The following is a 27,884-nucleotide window of genomic DNA, read 5'->3' as shown; positions in this document are numbered from 1 at the left end:
TTTTGACCAGGGCACAATGAGCTCTGGTCAAAAGTAGTGCAATATATAGGAAATAGGGTACCATTTGGGATGCAGGCTTTGTTAGCAGCAAGTTGTTCTACTGCAGCGGTAGGCACTACACCAGACCAACTGAGCTAATTTGAATAGTTCAGTGATTGCCTGAATTCAACACACCTGGTCTTCAAAGTTGGTTAAATCAAAAGCATGAAGTGCCGTGGCACTCCAGGACCAGGGTTGCCTACTCCTGTTCTATTGCCATATGAGACTCTTACCAAAGCTCTTAGCACTTAGAAAAGGTCAGCTCTTTAATACTACAACTCTGCCGTACAGAAACATTAACCTGTGCAGAGGCAACATGTCAATTGTGGCCTCTAGTTTGGAATAAATACTGCCACAGCTAATTCGGGCTGCTTCTCCTTAGTACACATAAAGGCAGGGTTTCCTAACCCACTCCTTGGGCCCCCCAATGTTTCACATGTTTGTTTTAACCCTAAACTGTCAAACCTGACTCAATTAGTCAACTAATCACCAAGCGTTTGACTAATTGAATCAGGTGTGTCAGTGTATGGTTAAAACAAACATGTGAAACGTTGAGGGGCCCAAGGAGAGAGTTGGGAAAACCTGCATTAACACCATATGACTCTAGCCCTGTGGGACAATTGTAGTGTAGTACTAGCCCGGTCCAAATCGGTATGTGCTTTAGCCAACTCTTCTAATTAGTGTTGTAGTGCCATGTACACTGAACATAAATATAAACGCAACATGTAAAGTATTGGTGCCATTCTTCATGAGCTGAAATCAAATATCCCAGAAATGTTCCAAATGCACAAAAAGCTTATTTCTCTCAAATGTGTTTACATCCCTGTTAGAGAGCATGTCTCCATTGCCAAGATAATCCATCCACCTGACAGGTGTGGCATATCAAGAAGCTGATTAGACAGCACGATCACTACACAGATGCACCTTGTGCTGGGGACAATAAATGGCCACTCTAAAATGTGCAGTTTTGTCACACAACACAATGCCACAGATGTCTCAAGTTTTGAGGGAATGTGCAATTGTAATTCTGACTGCAGGAATGTCCAAACAGAGATGTTACCAGTGAATTGAATGTTAATTTCTCTACTATAAGCATCCTCTAATGTCGTTTTAAAGAATTTGGCAGTATGTCCAACTGGCCTCACAACCGCAGACCACCCGTATCGCGTCATTTGGCCTAGCGGTTTGCTGATGTCAGTGTTGTGAACAGAGGGTTATAGGGTTATGGTATGGGCAGGCATAAGCTACAGACAATGAACACAATTGCGTTTTATTGATGGTAGTTTGAATGCACAGAGATACCGTGGCGTGATCCTGAGGCCCATTGTCGTGCCATTCATCAGTCACTATCACCTCATGTTTCAGCGTGATAATGCACGGCCCCTGTAACTGAGTAAAACCTTTGAAATTGTTGCATGTTGCGTTTATATTTTTGTTCAGTATAGTTGGCTAAAGCACATCTGGACAAGTTTAGTAGTAGTATGATTGCAGTATTTGCTATATAATAAGTATTTTAGTATTGTCCTACATTAGTAGGACTGGGTATAGTTTGGAGTGACTGTAGTGACTTTTGGTGTGACTATTATTTGAGTGACTACCGTACTGCTTTATGATGATGCCTTGTGCTCTGGGCTGAGTCAGTATCTAGCATGTGTAGCTCTATGGCTGGCTGTCTATGGCTGGGCTGAATCAGTCTAGCATGTGCAGCTCTATGGTTGTCTCTGCTATGGTGGTGGGTGTTGGGTGGTGATGCTTCCTCTGCCGAAGCCTTGGCCACACTATTAATACATGCTACTGAATCACAGGTGTAATGCAATCTGCCTGGGGAGGAGAGGGGAGTGGATTGAGGATAGGTCTGGTCCAGTGCGTTGAGGAAGGCTCAGCATCAGCAAGCTGTACGTAATGCCTTGGACCAGAGCTAGGCTGGGGGGGCTGGGGAAAAGTGGAATCAAGGAAATGCAATTGAGATTCTGCGTTTGTTTTCTCTTTATTCTTCCAATTAGTTATTTAGTTGTTCCATAACCTATAAGATAGAAATATGCTATTGCTATCACACACACACACACACTACTGTTCAAGTTGGTGCCTATGTGGCTGTAATGTATGTTGACATTAGGTTGTTTTTTCTACTGTGGGTTTTCTACTGTGGGTTTTCTACTGTGGTGTTGGTTTCTCGTGTCTGGGCAGTCAAGCCTCTACAGAACTATCAGATTTCAAAGCCTTCTACGGTCTATTGAAAGGGACAAATACAGATTGTATATGCACATGTATTTGAAGTGTCATTCAGACATGATTCAGTATATCACCATGCCCACCTCCACTCTATGCACTTACTCCTTCCATATGGCTATGTATTCTCTTCTCCTCCCTCAGTGGATTTCACATCTCCCTCCCTCCCCCCTCCCTCCCTCCCCCTCCCTCCCTCCCTCCCTCCCTCCCTCCCTCCCTCCCTCCCTCCCTCCCTCCCTCCCTCCCTCCCTCCCCTCCCTCCCTCCCTCCCTAACTCCCTCCCTAACTCCCTCCCTACCTCCCCTCCCTAACTCCCTCCCTAACCTCCCTCCCTCCCTAACTCCCTCCCTCCCTCCCTACCTCCCTCCCTCCCTACCTCCCTCCCTCCCCCTCCCTCCCTCCCTCCCTCCCTCCCTCCCTCCCTCCCCTCCCTCCCTCCCTCCTCCCTCCCTCCCTCCCTCCCTCCCTACCTCCCTCCCCCTCCCTCCCTAACCCCTCCCTCCCCTCCCTCCCTCCCTACCTCCCTCCCTCCCTCCCTAACCCCTCCCTCCCTCCCTACCTTTCCTCTTTATTTTTTTTTTTTGTTTAGTTTTGTGGTTTCCTTCTGTTTGCATGATGTGGATCATACTGGATATGACCTCTGACTGTTTTGTGATGCACTTTGTCATTTTACTTCTGCTCTGTCCTGTTCTTTTGCTTGAGTTTTAATACCTTCATGCTTATTCATCGTTGTCTTCCACCACCGTGATCTCAGTTTGAGTGTTGTAGCTAGTAGCCCAGTATGAATCTTTTGTAGAAAAGTTTCTTCATTGTATTGTTTGTTGGACTTGTCTCAAAGCTCCTATTCGCAACCAGTGTGAACTGTAGGCTTTTCGTTGACCACTAACATGCTAGTAGCATCTAATAGTACTGTGTTAGTGGTAATGTAGTGTAACAGACATCTTAGCTCGGACACTAACCCTGGCATGTTGTCATTCTGCAGGGTACTTCAGGACCAGACCCAACTACTGTGTATGTGGACATGAGGGCACTGAGGCACGACAGGTAAGGACACGCTCCTATCAGAACATCCATGTTTAACTGTGTTATCATCAATTATTAAAATACTTAGCTATGGTTGAAGTCGGAAGTTTACATACACTTGGGTTGGAGTCATTAACTCGTTTTTCAACCACTCCACAAATTTCTTGTTAACAAACTATAGTTTTGGAAAGTCGGTTAGGTCATGGCTTTAGAAGCGTCTGATGGGCTAATTGACATCATTTGAGTCGATTGGAGGTGTGCCTGTGGATGTATTTCAAGGCCTACCTTCAAACTCAGTGCCTCTTTGCTTGACATCGTGGGAAAATCAAAAGAAATCAGACAAGACCTCAGAAAAAAATAATTGTAGACCTCCACAAGTCTGGTTCATCCTTGGGAGCAATTTCCAAACGCCTGAAGGTACCATGTTCATCTGTACAAACAATAGTACGCAAGTATAAACACCATGGGACCACGCAGTGAAGATGCTGGAGGAAACAGGTACAAAATAATCTATATCCACAGTAAAACAAGTCCTATATCGACATAACCTGAAAGGCCGCTCGGCAAGGAAGAAGCCACTGCTCCAAAATTGTCATAAAAAAAGCCAGACTACGGTTTGCAACTGCACAAAGATTGTACTTTTTGGAGAAATGTCCTCTGGTCTGATGAAACAAAAATAGAACTGTTAGGCCATAATGACCATCGTTATGTTTGGAGAAAACGGGGGAGGCTTGCAAGCCGAAGAACACCATCCCAACTGTGAAGCATGGGGGTGACAGCTTCATGTTGTGGGGGTGCTTTGCTGCATGAAGGACTGGTGCACTTCACAAAATAGATGGCATAATGAAGACGGAAAATTATGTGGATATTTTGAAGCAACATCTTCAGTCAGGAAGTTAAAGCTTGGTTGCAAATGGGTCTTCCAGATGGACAATGACCCCAAGCATACTAACAAAGTTGTGGCAAAATGGATTAAGGACAACAAAGTCAAGGTATTGGAGTGGCCATCACAAAGCCCTGACCTCAATCCCATAGAAAATGTGTAGGTAGAACTGAAAAAGCGTGTGCAAGCAAGGAGGCCTACAAACCTGACTCAGTTACACCAGCTATGTCAGGAGGAATGGGCCAAAATTCAGCTTGTGGAAGGCTACCTGAAATGTTTGACCCAAGTTAAATAATTTAAAGGCAATGCTACCAAATACTAATTGAGTGTATGTATACTTCTGACCCACTGGGAATGTGATGAAAGAAATAAAAGCTGAAATAAATCATTCTCTCTACTATTATTCTGACATTTCACATTCTTAAAATAAAGTGGTGATCCTAAATGACCTAAGACAGGCTATTTTTACTAGGGAATTTTGCTAAGATTAAATGTCAGGAATTGTGAAAAATGTAGTTTAAATGTATTTGGCTTAGGTGTATGTAAACTTCTGACTTCAACTGTATATAGTAAATCCAGTTGGTGGTGAATTTTCCATAGTATATAATCCATCAGTTGCCTAAATATGATAAATAGAAGCTCTTCAGAATCATAAGTATGGCATCTATGCCAATGAAATTTTGCTCACAAACAAGAACAATATCTTAGACCATGCTGACTTGACATTGAAGACCCAGTACCTCTGCAGGGTCCATTTACATTGGAGTAGTTTCACTGCATTGTGTGCATAAAAGTTGGAACCAGACACATTCCTTGTGACACGCGTGCCCAATATTTGACTTTAAGATTAGAAAGACGGCCCGGGGTTAGAATAGTGAGCCTGGGTAGTGTATCATCCTAGAACATCCCACACCCAATCAACAGATCAATAGGCCCCAGCCTGCAGTTGATAGATAGATAGATAGATAGATAGATAGATAGATAGATAGATAGATAGATAGATAGATAGATAGATAGATATCCTACAGTAAACTAATAAATGCTTTTGTGTTATTTGAAATATTTGTTTTTGTATTCTGGTTACCGAAGACATTCGTAAACGCAACCAAGTCATTTTTGCGAGAGCATGTATGAAATGTAGTAATTCCACTGCTAGGATATTGCAATCGAAATGACTGCTCATTAGCCTCAAGGCCCAGCGGTAAAATTATTTTTTTAAATGTGTGTCTGTGCACACTTAAGAGGGCCTGTGGGAAGAAAACGTGCCGCCTGAAATGCCCGTCCGGCCCTGGCAAGGACACATAACAACATGCTGCACACTGGGCCCACAGCTATTCACATACACACTGTGTAATTCTAGACAGTCATTTTGGTCTCCACCACTGCTCCTCTCCCTGGGATGTAGCTATTGTGTTTGTGTTGAAAGTTCAGTTTCATTTGTAGACTAAAAGGACTTGTCTTGTACTCACAGTGCTTGTCTCAAATGGCACCCTATTACCATAGGGTTCTGGTCAAAAGTAGGGCACTATATAGGGTGCCATTTGGGACAGAACCACAGCATTGACTCAGCAGCCCAGTAACTCTTCACTTCTTCCCTTCCTCCCTCACAGGGTTCGTCTGGTAGAGAGAGGGTCTCCACACAGCTTACCACTCATGGAATCTGGAAAGGTGAGTCCTCTGCCTGACTTGCTGAATGAATAAACAAATGGTAGTCATTTGCATAGACAAACTTCTCAATTAAGTATTTTTAATCACTGAGACCAAACTAGTGTAAACTGTTTGTTTGTGCTGTGCTTTGTCTAATTGTGTATTTAGTTTCCACAGCAACCCATCCCCATAATTGAGGAAGTGTAGGTGAGAGAGTAGGACTGTTATGGTGACCGTATTACCGCCACACCGACGTTCACGTGTCGTGAAGGCAGTCAAATTCCACATGACCTTTTAGTCACAGTAATTAGTTTTATCCAAGCTCTGATACTACTGATGTTCATTAGTAGCATACCAAACTTGCTAACTGTCTGGTATTCAGCACTCTATTGTCCCTCAAATCACTCTGACATCAATGCAAATGTAAACAAAAATTGAATAAAACACTTCATGAGAGCCCATGAGTTCATGTTGGACAACATTTCTATGTAATTGTGTGAGAAAACAGGGTGATGGCCTCATAAAAAGAGGAGGTTCCCATCAGCTTTCTATTGGCTAGGACTATTATATTTATTTCACAACTTTTGCTATTTAAGTGCATAGATAAAAACAATTCCCCTGCCCCTGAGAGAGGTGCATGATAATGGTCCATTCTAAATCAAAACAAATGTCACAGATCATTTTTAGTATACCAATCAAAAGTTTTGGACACATGTACTCATTCAAGGGTTTTTCTTTATTTTTACTATTTTCTACATTGTAGAATAAATAACAAATATGTAATCATGTCATAAGCAAAAAAGTTTTACACAAATCAAAATATATTATAGATTTTAGATTCTTCAAAGTAGCCACCCTTTGTCTCGATGACAGCTTTGCACACTCTTGGGATTCTCTCAACCAGCTTCATGGGGAATGCTTTTTCAACAGTCTTGAAGGAGTTCCCACATATGCTAATCACTTTTTGCCTGCTTTTCCGCTTCTCCCGGGTGGCGCACCGGTCTAAGGCACTGCATCTCAGTGCTAGAGACGGCACTACAGACACTGGTTAGATTCCAGGCTGTATCACAACCGGCCGTGATTGGGACTCCCATAGGGCGGCGCACAATTGGCCCAGCGTCGTTAGGGTTTGGCCGGGGTAGGCCGTCATTGTAAATAAGAATTTGTTCTTAACTGACTTGCCTAGTTTTAAAAAATGTAAAATCCTTCACTCTGGTCCAATTCATCCCAAACCATCTCAATCGGGTTGAGGTCGGGTGATTGTGAAAGCCAAGTCATATGATGCAGCACTCAATCACTCTCCTTCTTGGTCACATAGCCCTTACAAAGCCCGGAGGTGTGTTTTAGGTAATTGTTGTGTTGAAAAACAAATGATAGTCCCACTAAGCGCAAACCAGATGGGATGGCATATCACTGCAGAATACTGTGGTAGCCATGCTGGTTAAGTTTGCCTTGAATTCTAAATAAATCACTGACAGTGTCACCAGCAAAGCACCATCACACCACCTCCTCCATGCTTCACGGTGGGAACCACACATGAGATAATCCATTCACCTACTCTGCGTCTCACAAAGACACAGCGGTTGGAACCAAAAATCTCAAATTTGGAATCATCAGACCAAAGTACAGATTTCCACCGATCTAATGTCCATTGCTCATGTTTCTTGACCCAAGCAAGTGTCTTCTTCTTATTGGTGTCCTTTAGTAGTGGTTTCTTTGCAGCAATTTGACTCATGAAGGCCTGATTCACGCAGTCTCCTCTGAACAGTTGATGTTGAGATGTCTGTTACTACTCATCCGGAGTGTGCTATTCTGTTCTTCTGAAATTGACTACATTTTCTTCATATCATGTTTCTTTAGACCTATCTAAAGTAAATAATGGATTTATTGTGAAGGTATAGGCTATATTACATGAATTTTTGTCTAATACATGTAAATGTTCCAAAGGTCTGCATCAGAGGCATGTGTGGATGCCAGGAGATGCTAAATGTGTTTGTTAATTAACGGTCAATTACCATGAGACCGGCAGTCATTTGCTTAACAATCACTGGCTGATGAAATTTTGTGACCGCCCTATGTGAGAGTGAATTGTGCTCCGGGTCAGACAGCGTTCTGCTCTGTGTTTCAAAGGGACCAGCCTGGAGATCAAGATCAATCTGTCACTCAATAATAAGGCTTTTATTTCTGTCTGCGTTCCAAATGGCACTATATAGTGCACTACTTTTGACCAGAGCCATAGGCACTATTAAGGGAATTAGGGCCACATACTGGGAGAGAGCGAGTGGGCCATTTCAGTCCACTCTACTCGGGGCTCGGCGGTAAATTAGTTATATAAATGGCCTCGCTGAAGGGAGAGAAATAGAGAGGAGTGAAAGGGAGAGAGTAGTGGAGAGATGAAATCACTAATAGTCTCATCCTTATTGCCATCAGATTCTACCTGGGGTTCGAATTATCATCGCCAACCCGGAGACCAAGGGACCACTGGGAGACTCGCACCTTGGAGAGGTCGGTTCAGACATAATCACGCTCTCATTAGAATCCATACAAACTACAATACATCAGGCTACAAATCCGTTTCTCTCTGTACTTTAAGTGTCATACCTCATTGGATGTGTACTCTCTCATTAGACTAAACTACAATAGTCTCTCTCTGTGTACTGAAAGAGCCAGTCCACGTAACTTCCAGACACATTCATTTCTTCGGTCAATCCAGTCTAATGCTAAGTTCAGTAAGTGTTATGTAATTGGTTCTCGCTGGATTGGTCTGTGGCCAAATGCACTACAATAGAAGTCCAGAGCAGAGTTGTGCTGCATTGATTTGGGTAAAAATAATCAAACTAGACGTGTATTGGACCCCAGAGGATAGCACATTAAAACACTTGTTTCAAAAGTTGTCCTCAATGGAAAAAAATATTGAATTGATGTTCTGTTCACAGATCTGGGTGTGCAGTGGACACAATGCCAGCGGCTACTTCACGGTGTATGGAGACGAGGCACTGCAGTCAGATCACTTTAATTCCCGTCTGAGCTTTGGAGACACACAGACAATCTGGGCCCGCACCGGATACCTGGGCTTCCTCAGGAGGACCGAACTGACTGATGCCAGCGGGGGTACGTTAACTGTTCCCATCACGACCAAATGTACTTATTACTACATACTGCATCTGTTTTACTGGTGAGGTCAACATACATTGTCTGAAGTGTTTGTATTTGCGTGTGTGTGTGCGCGCAGAGCGACACGATGCCCTGTATGTTGTGGGGGCATTGGATGAGGCCATGGAGCTGAGGGGAATGAGGTACCACCCCATCGACATTGAGACCTCCGTCATCAGGACACACAAGAGCATCACAGAATGGTGAGAACTGTAACTCATTTCATAAGGCTACAAACAGTTAATTCAGAAGGTATTTTACACATTTTGTTACATTACAACCTTATTCTAAAATGGATTAAATAAAACATTTTCCTCATCAATCTACACATAATACCCCATAATGACAAAGCAAAAACAAATACCTTATTTACATAAGTATTCAGACCCTTTGCTATGAGAATTGAAATTGAGCTCTGGTGCATCCTGTTTCCATTAATCATCCTTCAGATGTTTCTACAACTTGATTGGAGTCCACCTCTGGTTAATTCATAGATTGGACATGATTTGGAAAGGCACATGCCTGTCTATATAATGTCCCACAGTTGACAGCGCATGCCTTTATGGTAGAGTGGCCAGATGGAAGCCACTCCTCAGTAAAAGCACCTGACAGCCCACTTGGAGTTTGCCAAAAGGCACCTAAAGGACTCTCCGTCTATGAGAAATAAGATTCTCTGGTCTGATGAAACCAAGATTGAACTCTTTGTCCTGAATGCCAAGCGTCACATCTGGAGGAAACCGGGCACCACTCATCACCTGGCCAATACCATCCCTACGGTGAAGCATGGTGGTGGCAGCATCATGCTGTGGGGATGTTTTTAAGCTGCAGGGACTGGGAGACTAGTCAGGATCGAGGGAAAGATGAACGGAGCAAAGTGCAGAGAGGTCCTTGATGAAATCCTGCGCCAGAGCACTCAGACTGGGGCGAGCGTTCACCTTCCAACAGAACAACGACACTAAGCACACAGCCAAGACAACGCAGGAGTGGCTTCAGGAAAATTCTCTGAATGTCCTTGTGGCTCAGCCAGAGCCCGGACTTGAACCCAATCAAACATCTCTGGAGAGACCTGAAAATAATTGTGCTGCGACACTCCCCATCCAACCTGACAGAGTTTGAGAAGATCTGCAGAGAAGAATGAGAGAAACTCCCCAAATACAGGTGTGCCTGATACCCCAAAAGACTCGAGGCTGTAATATCTAACAAAGGTGCTTTAACAAAGTACTGAGTAAAGGGTCTGAATACTTATGTAAATGTGAGATTTCTGTTTTTATTTTTTTGTCTAAAAAACATTTTTTGTTTTGTCATTATGGGTTATTGTGTGTAGATTGAGGGGGGGGACTATTTAATCAATTTTAGAATAAGGTTTAACGTAACAGAATGTTGAAAAAGTCCAGGGGTATGAATACTTTCCGAATGTACTAAAATTTGTGTATTTCCTGTATCCCGGGTTTCAGCACCATGAAAAATTACTTAAGGATTTGTAGTTCTGGTGGGTGGATGGCGTAGCTCACCACTTTATGGGCATTCTATCTAAACAAATGTAATTTCTGTTCAAATATCATTCTGATTTTGTCCAATTTCAAATTGTTAATGTTGACCAATTAAAATGCCACAGATAAACGAAGTACTGTACTGAATGTGTTTGTTGAAATGTCAGAGTGAGTAGCTAGCTAAGTACTTACTGTACTGTATGTTGTTGTTTCAGTGTGGTGTTGACTAAGTACTGTATGTTGTTGTTTCAGTGTGGTGTTGACTAAGTACTGTATGTTGTTGTTTCACTGTGGTGTTGACTAAGTACTGTATGCTGTTGTTTCACTGTGGTGTTGACTAAGTACTGTATGTTGTTGTTTCACTGTGGTGTTGACTAAGTACTGTATGTTGTTGTTTCAGTGTGGTGTTGACTAAGTACTGTATGTTGTTGTTTCACTGTGGTGTTGACTAAGTACTGTATGTTGTTGTTTCACTGTGGTGTTGACTAAGTACTGTATGTTGTTGTTTCACTGTGGTGTTGACTAAGTACTGTATGTTGTTGTTTCACTGGTGTTGACTAAGTACTGTATGTTGTTGTTTCACTGTGGTGTTGACTAAGTACTGTATGTTGTTGTTTCACTGTGGTGTTGACTAAGTACTGTATGTTGTTGTTTCACTGGTGTTGACTAAGTACTGTATGTTGTTGTTTCACTGTGGTGTTGACTAAGTACTGTATGTTGTTGTTTCACTGTGGTGTTGACTAAGTACTGTATGTTGTTGTTTCAGTGTGGTGTTGACTAAGTACTGTATGTTGTTGTTTCACTGTGGTGTTAACTAAGTACTGTATGTTGTTGTTTCACTGTGGTGTTGACTAAGTACTGTATGTTGTTGTTTCACTGTGGTGTTGACTAAGTACTGTATGTTGTTGTTTCACTGTGGTGTTGACTAAGTACTGTATGTTGTTGTTTCACTGTGGTGTTGACTAAGTACTGTATGTTGTTGTTTCACTGTGGTGTTGACTAAGTACTGTATGTTGTTGTTTCACTGTGGTGTTGACTAAGTACTGTATGTTGTTGTTTCACTGTGGTGTTGACTAAGTACTGTATGTTGTTGTTTCACTGTGGTGTTGACTAAGTACTGTATGTTGTTGTTTCACTGTGGTGTTGACTAAGTACTGTATGTTGTTGTTTCACTGTGGTGTTGACTAAGTACTGTATGTTGTTGTTTCACTGTGGTGTTGACTAAGTACTGTATGTTGTTGTTTCACTGTGGTGTTGACTAAGTACTGTATGTTGTTGTTTCACTGTGGTGTTGACTAAGTACTGTATGTTGTTGTTTCAATGTGGTGTTGACTAAGTACTGTATGTTGTTGTTTCAATGTGGTGTTGACTAAGTACTGTGTGTTGTTGTTTCACTGTGGTGTTGACTAAGTACTTTATGTTGTTGTTTCAGTGTGGTGTTGACTAAGTACTGTATGTTGTTGTTTCAGTGTGGTGTTGACTAAGTACTTTATTTGTTGTTTCACTGTGGTGTTGACTAAGTACTGTATGTTGTTTCAGTGTAGTGGTGACTAAGTACTGTATGTTGTTGTTTCACTGTGGTGTTGACTAAGTACTGTATGTTGTTGTTTCACTGTGGTGTTGACTAAGTGGTCCTTCTGTAGCTCAGTTGGTAGAGCATGGCGCTTGTAACGCCAGGGTAGTGGGTTCGATCCATGGGACCACCCATACGTAGAATGTATGCACACATGACTGTAAGTCGCTTTGGATAAAAGCGTCTGCTAAATGGCATTTATTATTATTATTATTAAGTACTGTATGTTGTTTCAGTGTGGTGTTGACTAAGTACTGTATGTTGTTGTTTCACTGTGGTGTTGACTAAGTACTGTATGTTGTTTCAGTGTGGTGTTGACTAAGTACTGTATGTTGTTGTTTCAGTGTGGTGTTGACTAAGTACTGTATGTTGTTGTTTCAGTGTGGTGTTGACTAAGTACTGTACGTTTGTTTGATGTTGACTGTTGTTGTATGCATGTATGTTGTTGTTTCAGTGTGGTGTTGACTAAGTACTGTATGTTGTTGTTTCAGTGTGGTGTTGACTAAGTACTGTATGTTGCTGTTTCAGTGTGGTGTTGACTAAGTACTGTATGTTGCTGTTTCAGTGTGGTGTTGACTAAGTACTGTATGTTGTTTCAGTGTGGTGTTGACTAAGTACTGTATGTTGTTGTTTCACTGTGGTGTTGACTAAGTACTGTATGTTGTTGTTTCACTGTGGTGTTGACTAAGTACTGTATGTTGTTGTTTCAGTGTGGTGTTGACTAAGTACTGTATGTTGTTGTTTCAGTGTGGTGTTGACTAAGTACTGTATGTTGTTGTTTCAGTGTGGTGTTGACTAAGTACTGTATGTTGTTGTTTCAGTGTGGTGTTGACTAAGTACTGTATGTTGTTGTTTCAGTGTGGTGTGACTAAGTACTGTATGTTGTTGTTTCAGTGTGGTGTTGACTAAGTACTGTATGTTGTTGTTTCAGTGTGGTGTTGACTAAATACTGTATGTTGTTGTTTCAGTGTGGTGTTGACTAAGTACTGTATGTTGTTGTTTCAGTGTGGTGTTGACTAAGTACTGTATGTTGTTGTTTCACTGTGGTGTTGACTAAGTACTGTATGTTGTTGTTTCACTGTGGTGTTGACTAAGTACTGTATGTTGTTTCAGTGTGGTGTTGACTAATTACTGTATGTTGTTTCAGTGTGGTGTTGACGAAGTACTGTATGTTGTTGTTTCACTGTGGTGTTGACTAAGTACTGTATATTGTTTCAGTGTTGACTAAGTACTGTATATTGTTTTTCAGTGTGGTGTTGACTAAGTACTGTATGTTGTTGTTTCAGTGTGGTGTTGACTAATGTTGTTGTTTCAGTACTGTATGTTGTTGTTGTGTGGTTGACTAAGTACTGTATGTTGTTGTTTTTATTTTTTGTTCAGTGTGGTGTTGACTAAGTACTGTATGTTGTTTCAGTGTGGTGTTGACTAAGTACTTTATTTTTTGTTCAGTGTGGTGTTGACTAAGTACTGTATGTTGTTTCAGTTGGTGTTGAGTGTGGGTGTTGACTAAGTACTGTATGTTGTTGTTTCAGTGTGGTGTTGACTAAGTACTGTATGTTGTTTCAGTGTGGTGTTGACTAAGTACTTTATTTTTTGTTCAGTGTGGTGTTGACTAAGTACTGTATGTTGTTGTTTCAGTGTGGTGTTGACTAAGTACTGTATGTTGTTGTTTCACTGTGGTGTTGACTAAGTACTGTATGTTGTTGTTTCACTGTGGTGTTGACTAAGTACTTTATTTTTTGTTCAGTGTGGTGTTGACTAAGTACTGTATGTTGTTGTTTCAGTGTAGTGTTGACTAAGTACTGTATGTTGTTGTTTCAGTGTAGTGTTGACTAAGTACTGTACGTTTGTTTGATGTTGACTGTTATTGTATGCATGTATGTTGTTGTTTCAGTGTGGTGTTGACTAAGTACTGTACGTTTGTTTGATGTTGACTGTTGTTGTATGCATGTATGTTGTTGTTTCAGTGTGGTGTTGACTAAGTACTGTACGTTTGTTTGATGTTGACTGTTGTTGTATGCATGTATGTTATTGTTTCAGTGTGGTGTTGACGAAGTACTCTGTTTCGGTATCATGTTGACTAAGTACTCTGTTGTTTCAGTATCATGTTGACGAAGTACTCTTGTTTCAGTATCATGTTGACAAAGTACTCTGTTGTTTCAGTGCGGTGTTCACATGGACCAACCTCCTGGTGGTGGTGGTGGAGTTGGATGGTTCGGAGCAGGAGGCCCTGGACCTGGTGCCCCTGGTGACCAACGTGGTTCTGGAGGAACACTACCTGATCGTGGGAGTGGTGGTGGTGGTGGACATCGGGGTCATCCCCATCAACTCTCGGGGAGAGAAGCAGAGAATGCACCTCCGGGATGGCTTCCTGGCTGACCAGCTGGATCCCATATATGTGGCCTATAACATGTAGCCTGTAGCCTGCCATCTGTAGACCTACTAGACCATAGTACAAGGCCTTGTATGGACAGACAGTGCTTTATGTACATACTGCAATGCAACAGGACCTCTGGTCTCTGACAAGAGCAGGGGGAGAGATGAGAAGAGGATGTGAGTGCGTAGACCCAGGCGCTCGCTGATTGTGTGATGTTGTTGCTAGTTCAAAAACAAAAGCACCTAAAATTGGAAGAGCAGGTGACGGGTTAGTGAAGTGTTGGATTGGGAGGAGCTCCAGATGATGAGAGAGGAGTCCCAGTCTAGTTCAGATTCTTGCTTTTTTGGTTGTTGCTTTTGAAGTAAATGTGTATATATTTTCATGTTGAGTATTGCTGAAGTCGCTTGTTTTTTTTAATCTGCCCTCTAAGAGGTTAGGGTATTTTTTAAGAGTATTTACAAATTGTGGCAAATGCTATTTTATGTTTACCTTTTTTAATATCAATCATTACACATACAGATATGTTTTGATACAGGACATATCAGTGTTGTTCTTGAACTTTACAATATGTTGTTTTATGTTTGTTGGTTCATTTTTTCAACCAAGTTTTTAATTCTGCGCGAACATTTATTTTTCTGTAACAACTGTCCCGACTACAAGGGGAACCAGTGTGATTATTTTAACTACAGCAATCTTTTACTCTGTTATGTTCAATATCATTATACATAAATTAAAGGAAAACACGTTATTTCATATCATGTAAGTATGTACAAAACGGATTTAATTTATTTTGTTCTCTTTAGAAGTATATGAGAGAAGACATTCAAGAATGTTTTAATCTTGAATATTTGCTAATATAAAACAAAGCATTGTATTACCTTGAGTGAATAGTATCACATCAAGTATATCAAATATAGATCTATATTAATTAAAAGACCTAGGATTCACTGGCGAGGTCAACGTACATTGTCTGAAGTGTTTGTATTTGCGTGTGTGTGTGTGTGTGTGCGCGCAGAGCGACATGATGCCCTGTATGTTGTGGGGGCACTGGATGAGGCCATGGAGCTGAGGGGAATGAGGTACCATTCAGTACTTCTCACTTGCATGACGTAGACAGAGCTGAAGTCGTTGCGTTGTTTGAAGGACATAAAGGGGAGGAATATAAGGATTCAGACTGTGCTCTCAATAACTGCACACAGACAAATAAGAGCTCTGAAAGGATCAAAAGCAATTTTGGAGAAATGATGTGTGTGTGAGGAGGATGGTACAAACACCTCTGGTGGGAATGATGATAATGAATATGTCTGTGCTGGCGTGTCACACTTGTATCTGAAACAACAGGTTGTAGATGGTCACCAGAATTGTAAATAGAAAGTTTAGTCCTTCATATTTTTGCATTGAGAGATCAATCAGGGCTCCTTATATTGATGTCACCGAGGGGAAATTATGAAAAAGTTCATGGGGGGAAAATCATTTTACAGAAACCCTTTAAAGGAATACATGTTGGAGCAACTCAAGGTGGAAGAACAGATTTGGGGGAGCGTGAAACCTTATCTGTGGGGAATCATATATGATTTAAGGTTAAAGTTCAAGGCTAAGAATGTTTTAGTGAAAAACGTTAGAATCATTAAAAGCACTTTCTACACATTATTTTTTTTTGGCAAGGATGTCCCTGACATGTTTTTAAAGATGAAATGTCTTAACTGAGTTGGCATAAGTCTTTCAGTTAAATAAATATTTCAATGATTTTGACGATTAAATGACATTTGTTTGTTTATTTTTGCAGCAGTACATGTTGTTTCACAGAGGTTTCATCTCAATGTAATTTTATTGTATGCTCAAGCATATTAGATATGTTACATACACTGAGTATACAACATATTAAGAACACCTGCTCTTTCAATGACAGATTGACCAGGTGAAAGCTATGATCCCTTTTCATTTAATTATACCATACATTATAGGAATTATACAACAGGTGGGTCTAATCCTTGACGCTGATTGGTTAAAACCGCATTCCAGCCAGTGCCTATTTAAGCAATAAGGCCCGAGGAGGTATGGTATATGGCCAATATACCATGGCTAAGGGCTGCTCTCGGGCACGATGCAAAGCGGAGTGCCTGGACACAGCACTTAGCTGTGGTATATTGGCCTATATCACAAATCCCTGAGGTGCATTATTGCTATTATAAACTGGTTACCAACGTAATTAGAGCAGTAAAAATAAATGTTTTGTCATACCTGTGGTATAAGGTCTGATGTACCAAGGCTGTCAGCCAATCAGCATTCAGGGCTCGAACCACCCAGTTTATAATACACAATCTACCATCGGCTAAAGCTATGACTGCGCAACCACTGTTTCATCAGCACAGCCAGACAATTTTTTTAAACTTTAAAACTGTAAAAAGCATCTAGACATTATCTCCCATTTTTTTTAAACTAGCAGTTGGTTTTCAATAGCGGAAATTTGTATGAACCTTGCTGTCTGTCTCTGACATTTGCAACATTTCAATATCTCCAGCTGTCCCATAGTAATGAACGTGTGGGGTCGGGACAAGACACAGGCAGCTTTTCTCAGCCAGTCAAAATCATGAATCAGCGTCATTTTATGAATATAGAAATAAATGTCAATGTATAATGAAACAATGCAGTTCGTTTGCAGTCTTTCAAGCTTCAGTCTGGAGTGTTTGTGTTCGCTGTGTTATTGGCTGGCTCCTCTGAACAACAGTGTCCTGGCGGGGGAGCACATGTTCTATGTACTGGGTGAAATCGCGTATCATTAGCTAATTGTTATGGATGTATCCAAATAAACATCACTAGAAAACAGCTTATTGCAAATGCAGCTACTTTGCTGTTATTCTGGCAGCACTGTTTGACATGACTGTTAGCAAAAGTTGGCTAGCGAGCAAAGCAAGGGATAATAATGTTGCCAAACATCATGGCAGCGACACATTTAGAACAAACGACCGGGTCGTGTCCATAGATGCAGAACAAAAAGACTTAGCGACTGGGTCCACTCTCCGGCAACCGAACCAATTAGAAAGAACGACCAGCTGGCTTGAGTAGCAACCCTAGATGTGTGTTTGGACTATATCCCGTGGAAGGATGAGATGGTATGAATGAACTCATCAAAATAACGCTGATGAAAATATATTGATCATTATTTGAATAGGTTGCTAACCTGTTGTATAAAAGTGATAATGCCCTCGAAGCCTATGCTTGGAGGATATATTGGCATGGTTTTCCGGCCCAATAATGCACGCTCTAGAATGCCCTTCAAGCCAATCAGAAAATAGTATTCAACAACACCAAGGTATAAACAGCTAGAATTAATGAATAAATCAATCAATCAGGTTGCTCTGTTACGAGATGACTTTTAAAAAGCTATGTAGCCAAGAATGGTTGAAGCAAAATAACATACTGAGTCAATCATTGTTTCATCAGAGCATTCTGTGCACATCTGAACTTTGTTCTGTTTTGCCACTTTTCTGAGGATTAAGACGTGTAGTATATTTAGATTGTATATTTAGATTGGCTTATCTCATCAAAGTCAGTGAATTTTCATTAACAATTGGCACAGTGAACATGAACAGGGTAAAGTTTGTGGATATTTACAAAGTAACTGTGAGATAATTATGTGCTTTGCTCAGATCCACTTTTAAACTGGTTAACCGGCCTCCTGAGTGGCGCAGCGGTAAGGCACTGCATCACAGCCGGCTGCGACAGGGAGACACGAGGCGGCACACAATTGGCCCAGCATAGTCCGGGTTAGGGGAGGGTTTGGCTGGCCGTATAGCGACTCGTGGCGGGTCGGGCGCATGCATGCTGACACGGTCGCAATTTGTACGGTATAACTGCAGCTGGCTTAAGGGTTATGCAAACAGTGTGTCAAGAAGCAGTGCGGCTGGGCATGGTCGTGTTTCGGAGGACGCATGGCTCTCGACCTTCGCCTCTCCCGAGTCCGTAAGGAAGTTGCAGCGATGGGACAAGACTGTAACTACCAATTGGATACCACAAAATTGGGGAGGAAAAAGGGCTAAACAAATAAATGTGGTTATCGTATCTGCTCATTGAAAAATGATAATTGTCCCATCCAATACTCATCACAGTGCTGTTATTCGGTGGCTTTCATTGAAGAGGTATATATCTGAGCCATTCCGTGTCAACATTATGATTGTTATATTTTATTTTATTGACCATATTCAATGATCATTGTAATTGTACCTACCCAAATGCTCTGTTGCTGTTGACTGGGGGGAATGCAGGAGCAGATTTCAGGAGCAGGACAAGACGCCCTCTTTTTGACTGATGACTGATATAAGGACATGTAAATGACAGGCCCATCTGTCTTATATGATTATGATGGTCTTGACAGTGTCATAAAGTGTATTTTCTTAGTCCAAGTAAAGTGACACAGGATGGTCATAATGCTTTATGAAAGTTATTTAAAATATGAAATAAAATGACTGGAAATAATTACAACTAAGAGTTTAAGAAACAAACTATCAAATGAAAGTAAACTTTGCGGGGGAAAAATATTTGAATAAATGTTGGTTTTGACACTTATGTAGGTGTCATAATCAGCCATAAATCAACACAATATATGTCACAACAGTTGTAAATATGGGTCATGGCAGTGTTATGACCATATTATGACACTTGGTGTCAAGTAAAGTGTTACCAGAGAGAGAGAGAGAGAGAGAGAGAGAGAGAGAGAGAGAGAGAGAGAGAGAGAGAGAGGTCATGAGCAGATGAGCTCCCACATTGTTCAGCATGTTTTTTAAAATAGATCGATTTAGAGTTAGACAAACTTAGATTTTTTTGGCAGGGACGTATACAGGATGCTACCCTAAGCAAATAACTATACAATGAAATAACTATACAAAATACAAAACAACAAACGGAACGTGAAACCTAATTACAGCCTATCTGGTGAAACTACACAGAGACAGGAACAATCACCCATGAAATACAAAGTGAAACCACGCTACCTAAATACGGTTCCCAATCAGAGACAACGAGAATCACCTGACTCTGATTGAGAACCACCTCAGGCAGCCAAGCCCATACAACACCCCTACTCAGCCGCAATCCCAATAATACAAAAACCCCAATACGAAATACAACAACATAAACCCATGTCACACCCTGGCCTGACCAAATAATAAAGAAAACACAAAATACTAAGACCAAGGCGTGACAGAACCCCCCCCCCCCCTAAGGTGCGGACTCCCGGACGCACCTCAAAACCATAGGGAGGGTCTGGGTGGGCATCTGTCCATGGTGGTGGTTCCGGCTCGGGACGTGGACCCCACTCCATTAAAGTCATAGTTCCTCCCCTTCGCATCCTGGGATAATCCACCCTCGCCGCCGACCATGGCCTAATAGTCCTCACCCAGAACCACACTGAACTGAGGAGCAGCTTGTGACTGAGGGGCAGCTCGGGACTGAGGGACAGCTCGGGACTGAGGGACAGCTCGGGACTGAGGGGCAGCTCGGGACTGAGGGGCAGCTCGGAACTGAGGCAGCTCGGAACTGAGGGGAAGCTTGGGACTGAGGGGCAGCTTGGGACTGAGGGGCAGCTCGGGACTGAGGGGAAGCCCAGTACTGAGAGGAAGCCCAGTACTGAGAGGAAGCCCAGTACTGAGATGAAGCTCAGGTAGGTAGTAGGCTCCGGTAGATCCTGGCTGGCTGGCGGATCTGGAAGATTCAGGTTGACTAGCAGATCTGGAAGATTCTGGTTGACTGGCAGATCTGGTAGAATCTGGTTGACTGGCAGATCTGGTAGAATCTGGTTGACTGGCAGATCTAGAAGATCATGGCTGACTGGCAGATCTAGCTGCTCAATGCAGACTGGCAGATCTGGAAGAGACTGGTTGACTGGCAGATCTGGAAGAATCTGGTTGACTGGCAGATCTAGAAGATCATGGCTGACTGGCGGATCTAGAAGATCATGGCTGACTGGCGGTTCTAGCTGCTCTATGCAGACTGACAGCTCTGGCTGCTTCATGCAGACTGACAGCTCTGACTGCTCCATGCAGGCTGACAGCACCCTGCAGACTGACAGCTCCTTGCAGACTGACAGCTCCCTGCAGACTGGCAGCTCAGGCTGCTCCGAACAGGCAGGAGGCTCCGGCAGCGCTGTAGAGGAGGAAGGCTCTGATAGCGCTGAACAGGCGGGAGACTCCGACAGCGCAGGAGGGAAGGAAGGCTCTGGCTGTGCTGAACAGGCGGGAGACTCCGACAGCGCAGGAGGGAAGGAAGGCTCTGGCTGTGCTGAACAGGCGAGGTGCACAGAAGGCCTGGTGCGTGGTGCTGGAACTGGTGCTACAGGATCGAGGACACGCACAGGAAGCATGGTGCGGGGAGCTGCTACCGGAGGACTGGTGTGTGAAGGTGGCTCTGGATAGACGCTCTTGAGCACCGAGCCTGCCCAATCTTACCTGGCTCGATGCCCACTCTAGCCCGGCCAATACGAAGGGCTGGTATGAACCGCACCAGGCTATGCACCCGCACTGGAAACACCGTGCGCTCCATAGCATAACACGGTGTCTGCCCGGTCTCTCTAGCCCACCGGTAAGCACAGGGAGTTTGCGCAGGTCTCCTACCTCGCATAGCCATACTCCCATTAAAACCCCCCCCCCAATACATTTTTTGGGGCTGCTTTTCGGGCTTCCATCCACGTCACCGTGCTGCCTCCTCATACCAGCGCCTCTCCGCTTTCCGCCTCTATTTCCTCCTCCTTGGCCTTCCTTTTCGACTCCATTCGCCTAAATACGGTTCCCTCAGGCGGCGATATTCACCAGGCTGAGCCCAGGGTCCTTTTCCGTCCAGTTCCTCCTCCCATGTCCAATTCTCCAAGTGGTGCAGCCTCTCCCACTGCAACTGCTCTTCACGATTAACAGGGAGAGTTGGCTCAGGTCTGACTCCTGACTCAGCCACTCTCTCTCTGAGCCCTCCCCCAATAAATATTTGGGGGTTACTTTCGGTTTTCGCTCTGCGCCGCTGTGTCTTTCTTTTCGACTCCATTCGCCTATAGCCCTCTTCGCACTGCTCTAGCGAATCCCAGGCGGCCTCCTGCACTCTCTCTGGGTTGGCCGCCCACCTGTCTATTTCTTCCCACGTCGTATACTCCATGCCATTGCTGTCCATAACGTCCTCCTTTGTATGCTCCTGCTGTCGCTGCCTGTAACCACGCCACTCGGTCCGTGTGTGGTGGGTGATTCTGTACCGATGTTCTTCGTTTGTAGAATGAGAGTCGGACCGAAATGCAGCGTAGTGGTTACTCATGACTTTAATAGAAAAAGTGACACATGAAATAACTATACAAAATACAAAACGGAACGTGAAACCTAATTACAGCCTATCTGGTGAAACTACACACCAGGAACAATCACCCACGAAATACAAAGCGAAACCAGGCTACCTAAATACGGTTCCCAATCAGAGACAACGAGAATCACTTGACTCTAATTGAGAACCACCTCAGGCAGCCAAGCCCATACAACACCCCTACTCAGCCGCAATCCCAATAATACAAAAACCCCAATACGAAATACAACAACATAAACCCATGTCACACCCTGGCCTGACCAAATTATAAAGAAAACACAAAATACTAAGACCAAGGCGTGACACTGGCAAATAAGCAGAGACCTGAAAACACCATCCAATCTGGAGCTGTGTGAGTAATGCTTAGTCTGAAGCAATTTTTTTACTTTCAAAAGCCAATTGCAATGATATATTTTACTTAATAAGGACAGAATGCTCAGGCTACCAAGCTTTGCTAGGACAAAGAGTTACAACTTAAGTTAGCACAGAAGCGAGAGGTGTCAAAGCCTTTGAGCCCAACAAATGGCAGGCTATGCCACCCAGATCCAGAGGCCTTGACGCCCCCTCCTGCTGTTCAAAGACCATCCACTGGCATTTTCTACAAGAAATCAGAAATAAAAGCTTCTCCCAAGTGGGTGACACCTACTCTCATTACCTGCTGCACTGCTGCTTGGATTCCATCTGGTGATCTGTTCACCGTCTGCCCTGGCCTGTCTCCCTGTCTGGTACAGGTACCCCCCCCCTCTCTCTCCTGAGTTTTCACTCACCTCCAGCACACATGCAGTGTTGGGGCGAGTTACTCTCAATGGCTGCCCCAAGTCGTTATATATATTTTTTTAAATCTTGTGCATTTTTCTATTTCCTTCATGACTCCTGCATCATGCTTTGTTGACTATTAACTTTCTTTACCCAACCGTGGGACTATGTTTGTTTGACTCTCTATTGGTAACACAGACTTTTGGCCTCCCATCCTATTCTAAACACAGCTCGCCGGCTTTGTATTCATGTTACCTGATGAAATTGCTGTACAATATGATCTTGTTGCCATCTGATGCACATTCAGATGTCATAAATCAGCACTGCAGAGCTCTCCCTGTCCTATGCTGTGCTTTGATTGTATTACTGTTGATGATATCTGGAAATGTGCATGTACACCCTGGCCCATCTACTGTTGATGATATCTGGAAATGTGCATGTACACCCTGGCCCATCTACTGTTGATGATATCTGGAAATGTGCATGTACACCCTGGCCCATCTACTGTTGATGATATCTGGAAATGTGCATGTACACCCTGGCCCATCTACTGTTGATGATATCTGGAAATGTGTATGTACACCCCCATCTACTGGCCCATCTACTGTTGATGATATCTGGAAATGTGCATGTACACCCTGGCCCATCTACTGTTGATGATATCTGGAAATGTGTATGTACACCCTGGCCCATCTACTGTTGATGATATCTGGAAATGTGCATGTACACCCTGGCCCATCTACTGTTGATGATATCTGGAAATGTGTATGTACACCCTGGCCCATCTACTGTTGATGATATCTGGAAATGTGCATGTACACCCTGGCCCATCTACTGTTGATGATATCTGGAAATGTGCACCCTGGCCCATCTACTGTTGATGATATCTGGACCACCCTGGCCCATCTACTGTTGATGATATCTGGAAATGTGCATGTACTGTTGACTGGAAATGTGTATGTACCCCTGGCCCATCTACTGTTGATGATATCTGGAAATGTGCATGTACACCCTGGCCCATCTACTGTTGATGATATCTGGAAATGTGTGTATGTACACCCTGGCCCATCTACTGTTGATGATATCTGGAAATGTGCATGTACACCCCCATCTACTGGATGATATCTGGAAATGTGCATGTACATCTACTGTTGATGATATCTGGAAATGTGCATGTACACCCTGGCCCATCTACTGTTGATGATATCTGGAAATGTGTATGTACACCCTGGCCCATCTACTGTTGATGATATCTGGAAATGTGCATGTACACCCTGGCCCATCTACTGTTGATGATATCTGGAAATGTGCATGTACACCCTGGCCCATCTACTGTTGATGATATCTGGAAATGTGTATGTACACCCTGTACATCTACTGTTGCCAGCCCCAATTCTGACTTCTGCTCTGATATCTGCTTCACTGATTTTTGTTCTCGTAAAAGCCTGGGTTTACTGCACGTTAACACTAGAAGCTTATTATCTAAAATGGATCAATTGAAAGTGTGGGTTCAGAGCGGCAATCCAGATGTGTTGGTCTTTACTGAGATGTGGTTAAGGAAGACTGTTTTGAATACTGATGTTAACCTTTCTGGTTATAACCTTTTTCAACAAGACAGAGCTTCTAAAGGTGGGGGAGTGGCAATCTTTACCAAGGATCACCTTCAGTGCTCGGTTGTCTCCAACAAGTCTGTTCCCAAACAATTTGATTTGCTGGTTTTAAGTACTACACTTTCAAAAAGCTCTTTGTTGACTGTTGCTGGGTGTTATCGTCCTCCATCAGCACCGGCTTGTACCCTACTGCCCTAAGCTCTCTCCTGGCCCCCTACACCAGGTCTCAATGTGTCCTGCTAGGTGACCTAAACTGGGACATGCTTAAACCACCTGACCAAGTCCTAAAGCAATGGGACTCCCTTTCTCAGATTATTGCCAATCCCACAAGGTATGAATCCAAACACCCAGAAAAGGCTACTCTTCTTGATGTTATCTTCACAAATAATCCTGATAGGTACCCCTTTTTATCCCCAATTTCGTGGTATCCAATTGTTTTTAGTAGCTACTATCTTGTCTCATCGCTACAACTCCCGTACGGGCTCGGGAGAGACGAAGGTTGAAAGTCATGCGTCCTCCGATACACAATCCAACCAAGCCGCACTGCTTCTTAACACAGCGCCATCCAACCCGGAAGCCAGCCGCACCAATATGTCAGAGGAAACACTGTGCACCTTGGTTAGAGCGCACTGCGCCTGGCCCACCACAGGAGTCGCTGGTGCTACAAGGATTTCTCTACCGGCCAAACACTCCATAACCCGGACGATGCTAGGCCAATTGTGCGTCACCCCACGGACCTCCCGGTCGTGGCCGGTTACGACAGAGCCTGGGCGTGAACTCAGAGTCTCTGGTGGCACAGCTGGTGCTGCAGCCCCTAACCACTGCGCCACCCAGGAGGCCTGAACCTTCTTTTTTTATATATTTTCAGGTGTATTGTTAAACACACCCCAAATTATAATTAAAAACAGGTTCAGCCTCTGGTTCGACCGTGATCTTGCAGAGTTACTCCACCTCAAGAATTGCATTTGGCAAAAGGCTTGGCACACGCATACTCAGGCTGACTGGCTCTCGTTCAGGCAAATGAGAAATAAGTGCACTCAGGCTATCCGGAAGGCCAAAGTTAGTTACTTTAAATAGCAGTTATCTCTCTGTGGGTCTAACCCCAAGAAGTTCTGGAAAACGGTTAAAGACCTGGAGAATAAACCCTCCTCCTCACAGCTGCCCATGTCCCTTAATGTTGATGTGGTTTTTACTGACAAGAAGCACATGGCTGAGCTCTTTAATCACCACTTCATTAAGTCAGGATTCCTATTTGACTCAGTCATGCCTCCTTGCCCGTCCAACATTTCCTCATCTCCCACCCCTTCTAATGTGACTATCCCCGATTCTTCTCCCTCTTTTCCCCCGCTACAAAGTTTCTCCCTGCAGGCAGTCACTGAGTCCCAGGTGCTAGAGGAGCACCTGAAACTTGACCCCAAAAAACATCTGGGTCAGATGGTTTAGACCCTATCTTCTTTAAGGTTGCTGCCCCTATCATTGCCAAACCTATCTCTTGACCTTTTTAACCTGTCTCTCCTTTCTGGGGAGGTTCCCATGGCAGCCATGGTTCGTCCTTTATTTAAAGGGGGAGATCAAGCTGATCCTAACTGTTATAGGCCTATTTCTATTTTGCCCTGTTTATCAAAGTGTTGGAAAAACGTGTCAATAAACTGACTGGCTTTCTTGATGTCTGTAGTATTCTCTCTGGTATGCAATCTGGTTTCCACCCAGGTCATGGATGTGTCACTGCAACCATAAAGGTCCTCAGTGACGTCACCATTGCCCTTGATTCTAAGCAATGTTATGCTGCTATTTTATTGACTTGGCCAAAGCTTTTGATACAGTAGACCATTCCATTATTGTGGGCTGGCTAAGGAGTATTGGTGTCTCTGAGGGGTCTTTGGCCTGGTTTGCTAACTACCTCTCTCAAAGACTGCAGTGTATAAAGTCAGAAAATCTGCTGTCTCAGCCACTGCCTGTCACCAAGGGGGGTCTTGGCTCAATCCTAGGCCCCAAAATCTTCTCAATTTATATCAACAATATAGCTCAGGCAGTAGGAAGCTCTCTCATCCATTTATATGCAGATGATACAGTCTTATACTCAGCTGGCCACTCCCCAGATGTTGTGTTAAATGCTCTACAACAAAGCTTCCGTAGTGTCCAGCAAGCTTTCTCTACCCTTGACCTTGTTCTGAACACCTCCAAAACAAAGGTAATGTGGTTTGGTAAGAAGAATGCCCCTCTCCCCACAGGTGTGATTACTACCTCTGAGGGTTTAGAGCTTGAGGTAGTCACCTCATACAAGTCTTTGGGAGTATGACTAGACAGTACGTACACTCCTTCTCTCATCACATATCAAAGCTGCAGGCTAAAGTTAAATCTTGATTTGGTTTCCTCTATCGTAATCACTCCTCTTTCACCCCACCCCAGCTGCCAAACTAACCCGGATTCAGATGACCATCCTACCCATACTAGATTGCGGAGACATAATTTATAGATCGGCAGGTAAGGGTGCTTTCGAGCGGCTAGATGTTCTTTACCATTCGGCCATCAGATTTGCCACCAAAGCTCCTTATAGGACACATCACTGCACTTTATACTACTCTGTAAACTGGTCATCTCTGTATACCCGTCGCAAGACCCACTGGTTGATGCTTATTTAGAAAACCCTCTTAGGCTTCACTCCCCCCTATCTGAGATATCTACTGTAGCCCTCATCCTCCATATACAACCCGTTCTGCCAGTCACATTCTGTTAAAGGTCCCCAAAGCACACACAACCCTTTGGTCGCTTGTCATTTCAGTTCGCTGCAGCTAGCGACTGGAACGAGCTGCAACAAACACTCAAACTGGACAGTTTCATCTCAATCTCTTTATTCAAAGACTCAATCATGGACACTCTTACTGACAGTTGTGGCTGCTTTGCGGGATGTATTGGTGTCTCTACCTTTGGTGTCTCCTACCCTTTGTGCTGTTGTCTGTGCCCAATAATGTTTGTACCATGTTTTGAGCTCCTAGCATGTTGTTTTGCTACCATGTTGTTGTCATGTTGTGTTGTCATGTGTTGCTGCCTTGCTATGCTGTTGTCTTAGGTCTCTCTTGTCGTGATGTGTGTTTTGTCTTATATTTATATGATAGATATATTAGAATCCCAGCCCCCATCCCCACAGGAGGTCTTTTGCCTTTTGGTAGACCGTCATTGTAAATAACTATTTGTACACACATTTTCAGTTCTGCCCACACATTTTCTATAGGATTGAGGTCAGGCCTTTGTGAATGGACACTCAAATACCTTGACTTTGTTGTCCTTAAGCCATTTTGCCACAACTTTGGAAGTATGCTTGGGGTCATTGTCCATTTGGAAGACCCGTTTGCAACCAAGCTTTAACTTCCTGACTGATGTCTTGAGATGTTGCTTCAATATATCAACATCATTTTCCTCCCTCATGATGCCATCTATTTTGTGAACTGCATTAGCTCTCCTGCAGCAAAGCACCCCCCCACAACATGATGCTGCCACCCCCGTGCTTCACGGTTGGGATGGTGTTCTTTGTCTTGCAAGCATCCCCCTTTTTTCCTCCAAACATAACAATGGTCATTATGGCCAATTTTATTTTTGTCATTAGACCAGAGGACATTTCTCCAAAAAGTACAATCTTTGTCCCCATGTGCGGTTGCAAACCGCAGTCTGGCTTTTTTACGGCGGTTTGGGAGAAGTGGCTTCTTCCTTGCTGAGCGGCCTTTCAGGTTATGTTGATATAGGACTCGTTTTACTGTGGATATAGATATTTTTG

General features: G+C 43.4%; 1 protein-coding gene across 10 annotated transcripts in view; it reads left to right on the top strand.

Moving 5' to 3' along the window:
• The window catches only part of LOC124041906 (disco-interacting protein 2 homolog C-like), a 260,125-nt gene extending 243,956 nt beyond the window's left edge, over window positions 1-16,169 (top strand). For all 10 annotated transcript variants that reach the window (XM_046360053.1, XM_046360051.1, XM_046360056.1 and 7 more), the window contains 6 exons: window positions 3,251-3,312; window positions 5,785-5,842; window positions 8,252-8,326; window positions 8,758-8,932; window positions 9,054-9,177; window positions 14,201-16,169. In XM_046360053.1, the coding sequence (XP_046216009.1) occupies window positions 3,251-3,312; window positions 5,785-5,842; window positions 8,252-8,326; window positions 8,758-8,932; window positions 9,054-9,177; window positions 14,201-14,453 (747 nt within the window). In that variant the 3' untranslated portion in view covers window positions 14,454-16,169. The remainder of the gene's footprint in view (window positions 1-3,250; window positions 3,313-5,784; window positions 5,843-8,251; window positions 8,327-8,757; window positions 8,933-9,053; window positions 9,178-14,200) is intronic.
• The last annotated feature ends 11,715 nt before the right edge of the window (window positions 16,170-27,884 follow it).

Source organism: Oncorhynchus gorbuscha, linkage group LG08, assembly GCF_021184085.1.
Source record: "Oncorhynchus gorbuscha isolate QuinsamMale2020 ecotype Even-year linkage group LG08, OgorEven_v1.0, whole genome shotgun sequence".
Taxonomy (NCBI): Eukaryota; Metazoa; Chordata; class Actinopteri; order Salmoniformes; family Salmonidae; genus Oncorhynchus; species Oncorhynchus gorbuscha.
This window is presented reverse-complemented; position numbering and strand designations above follow the sequence as displayed.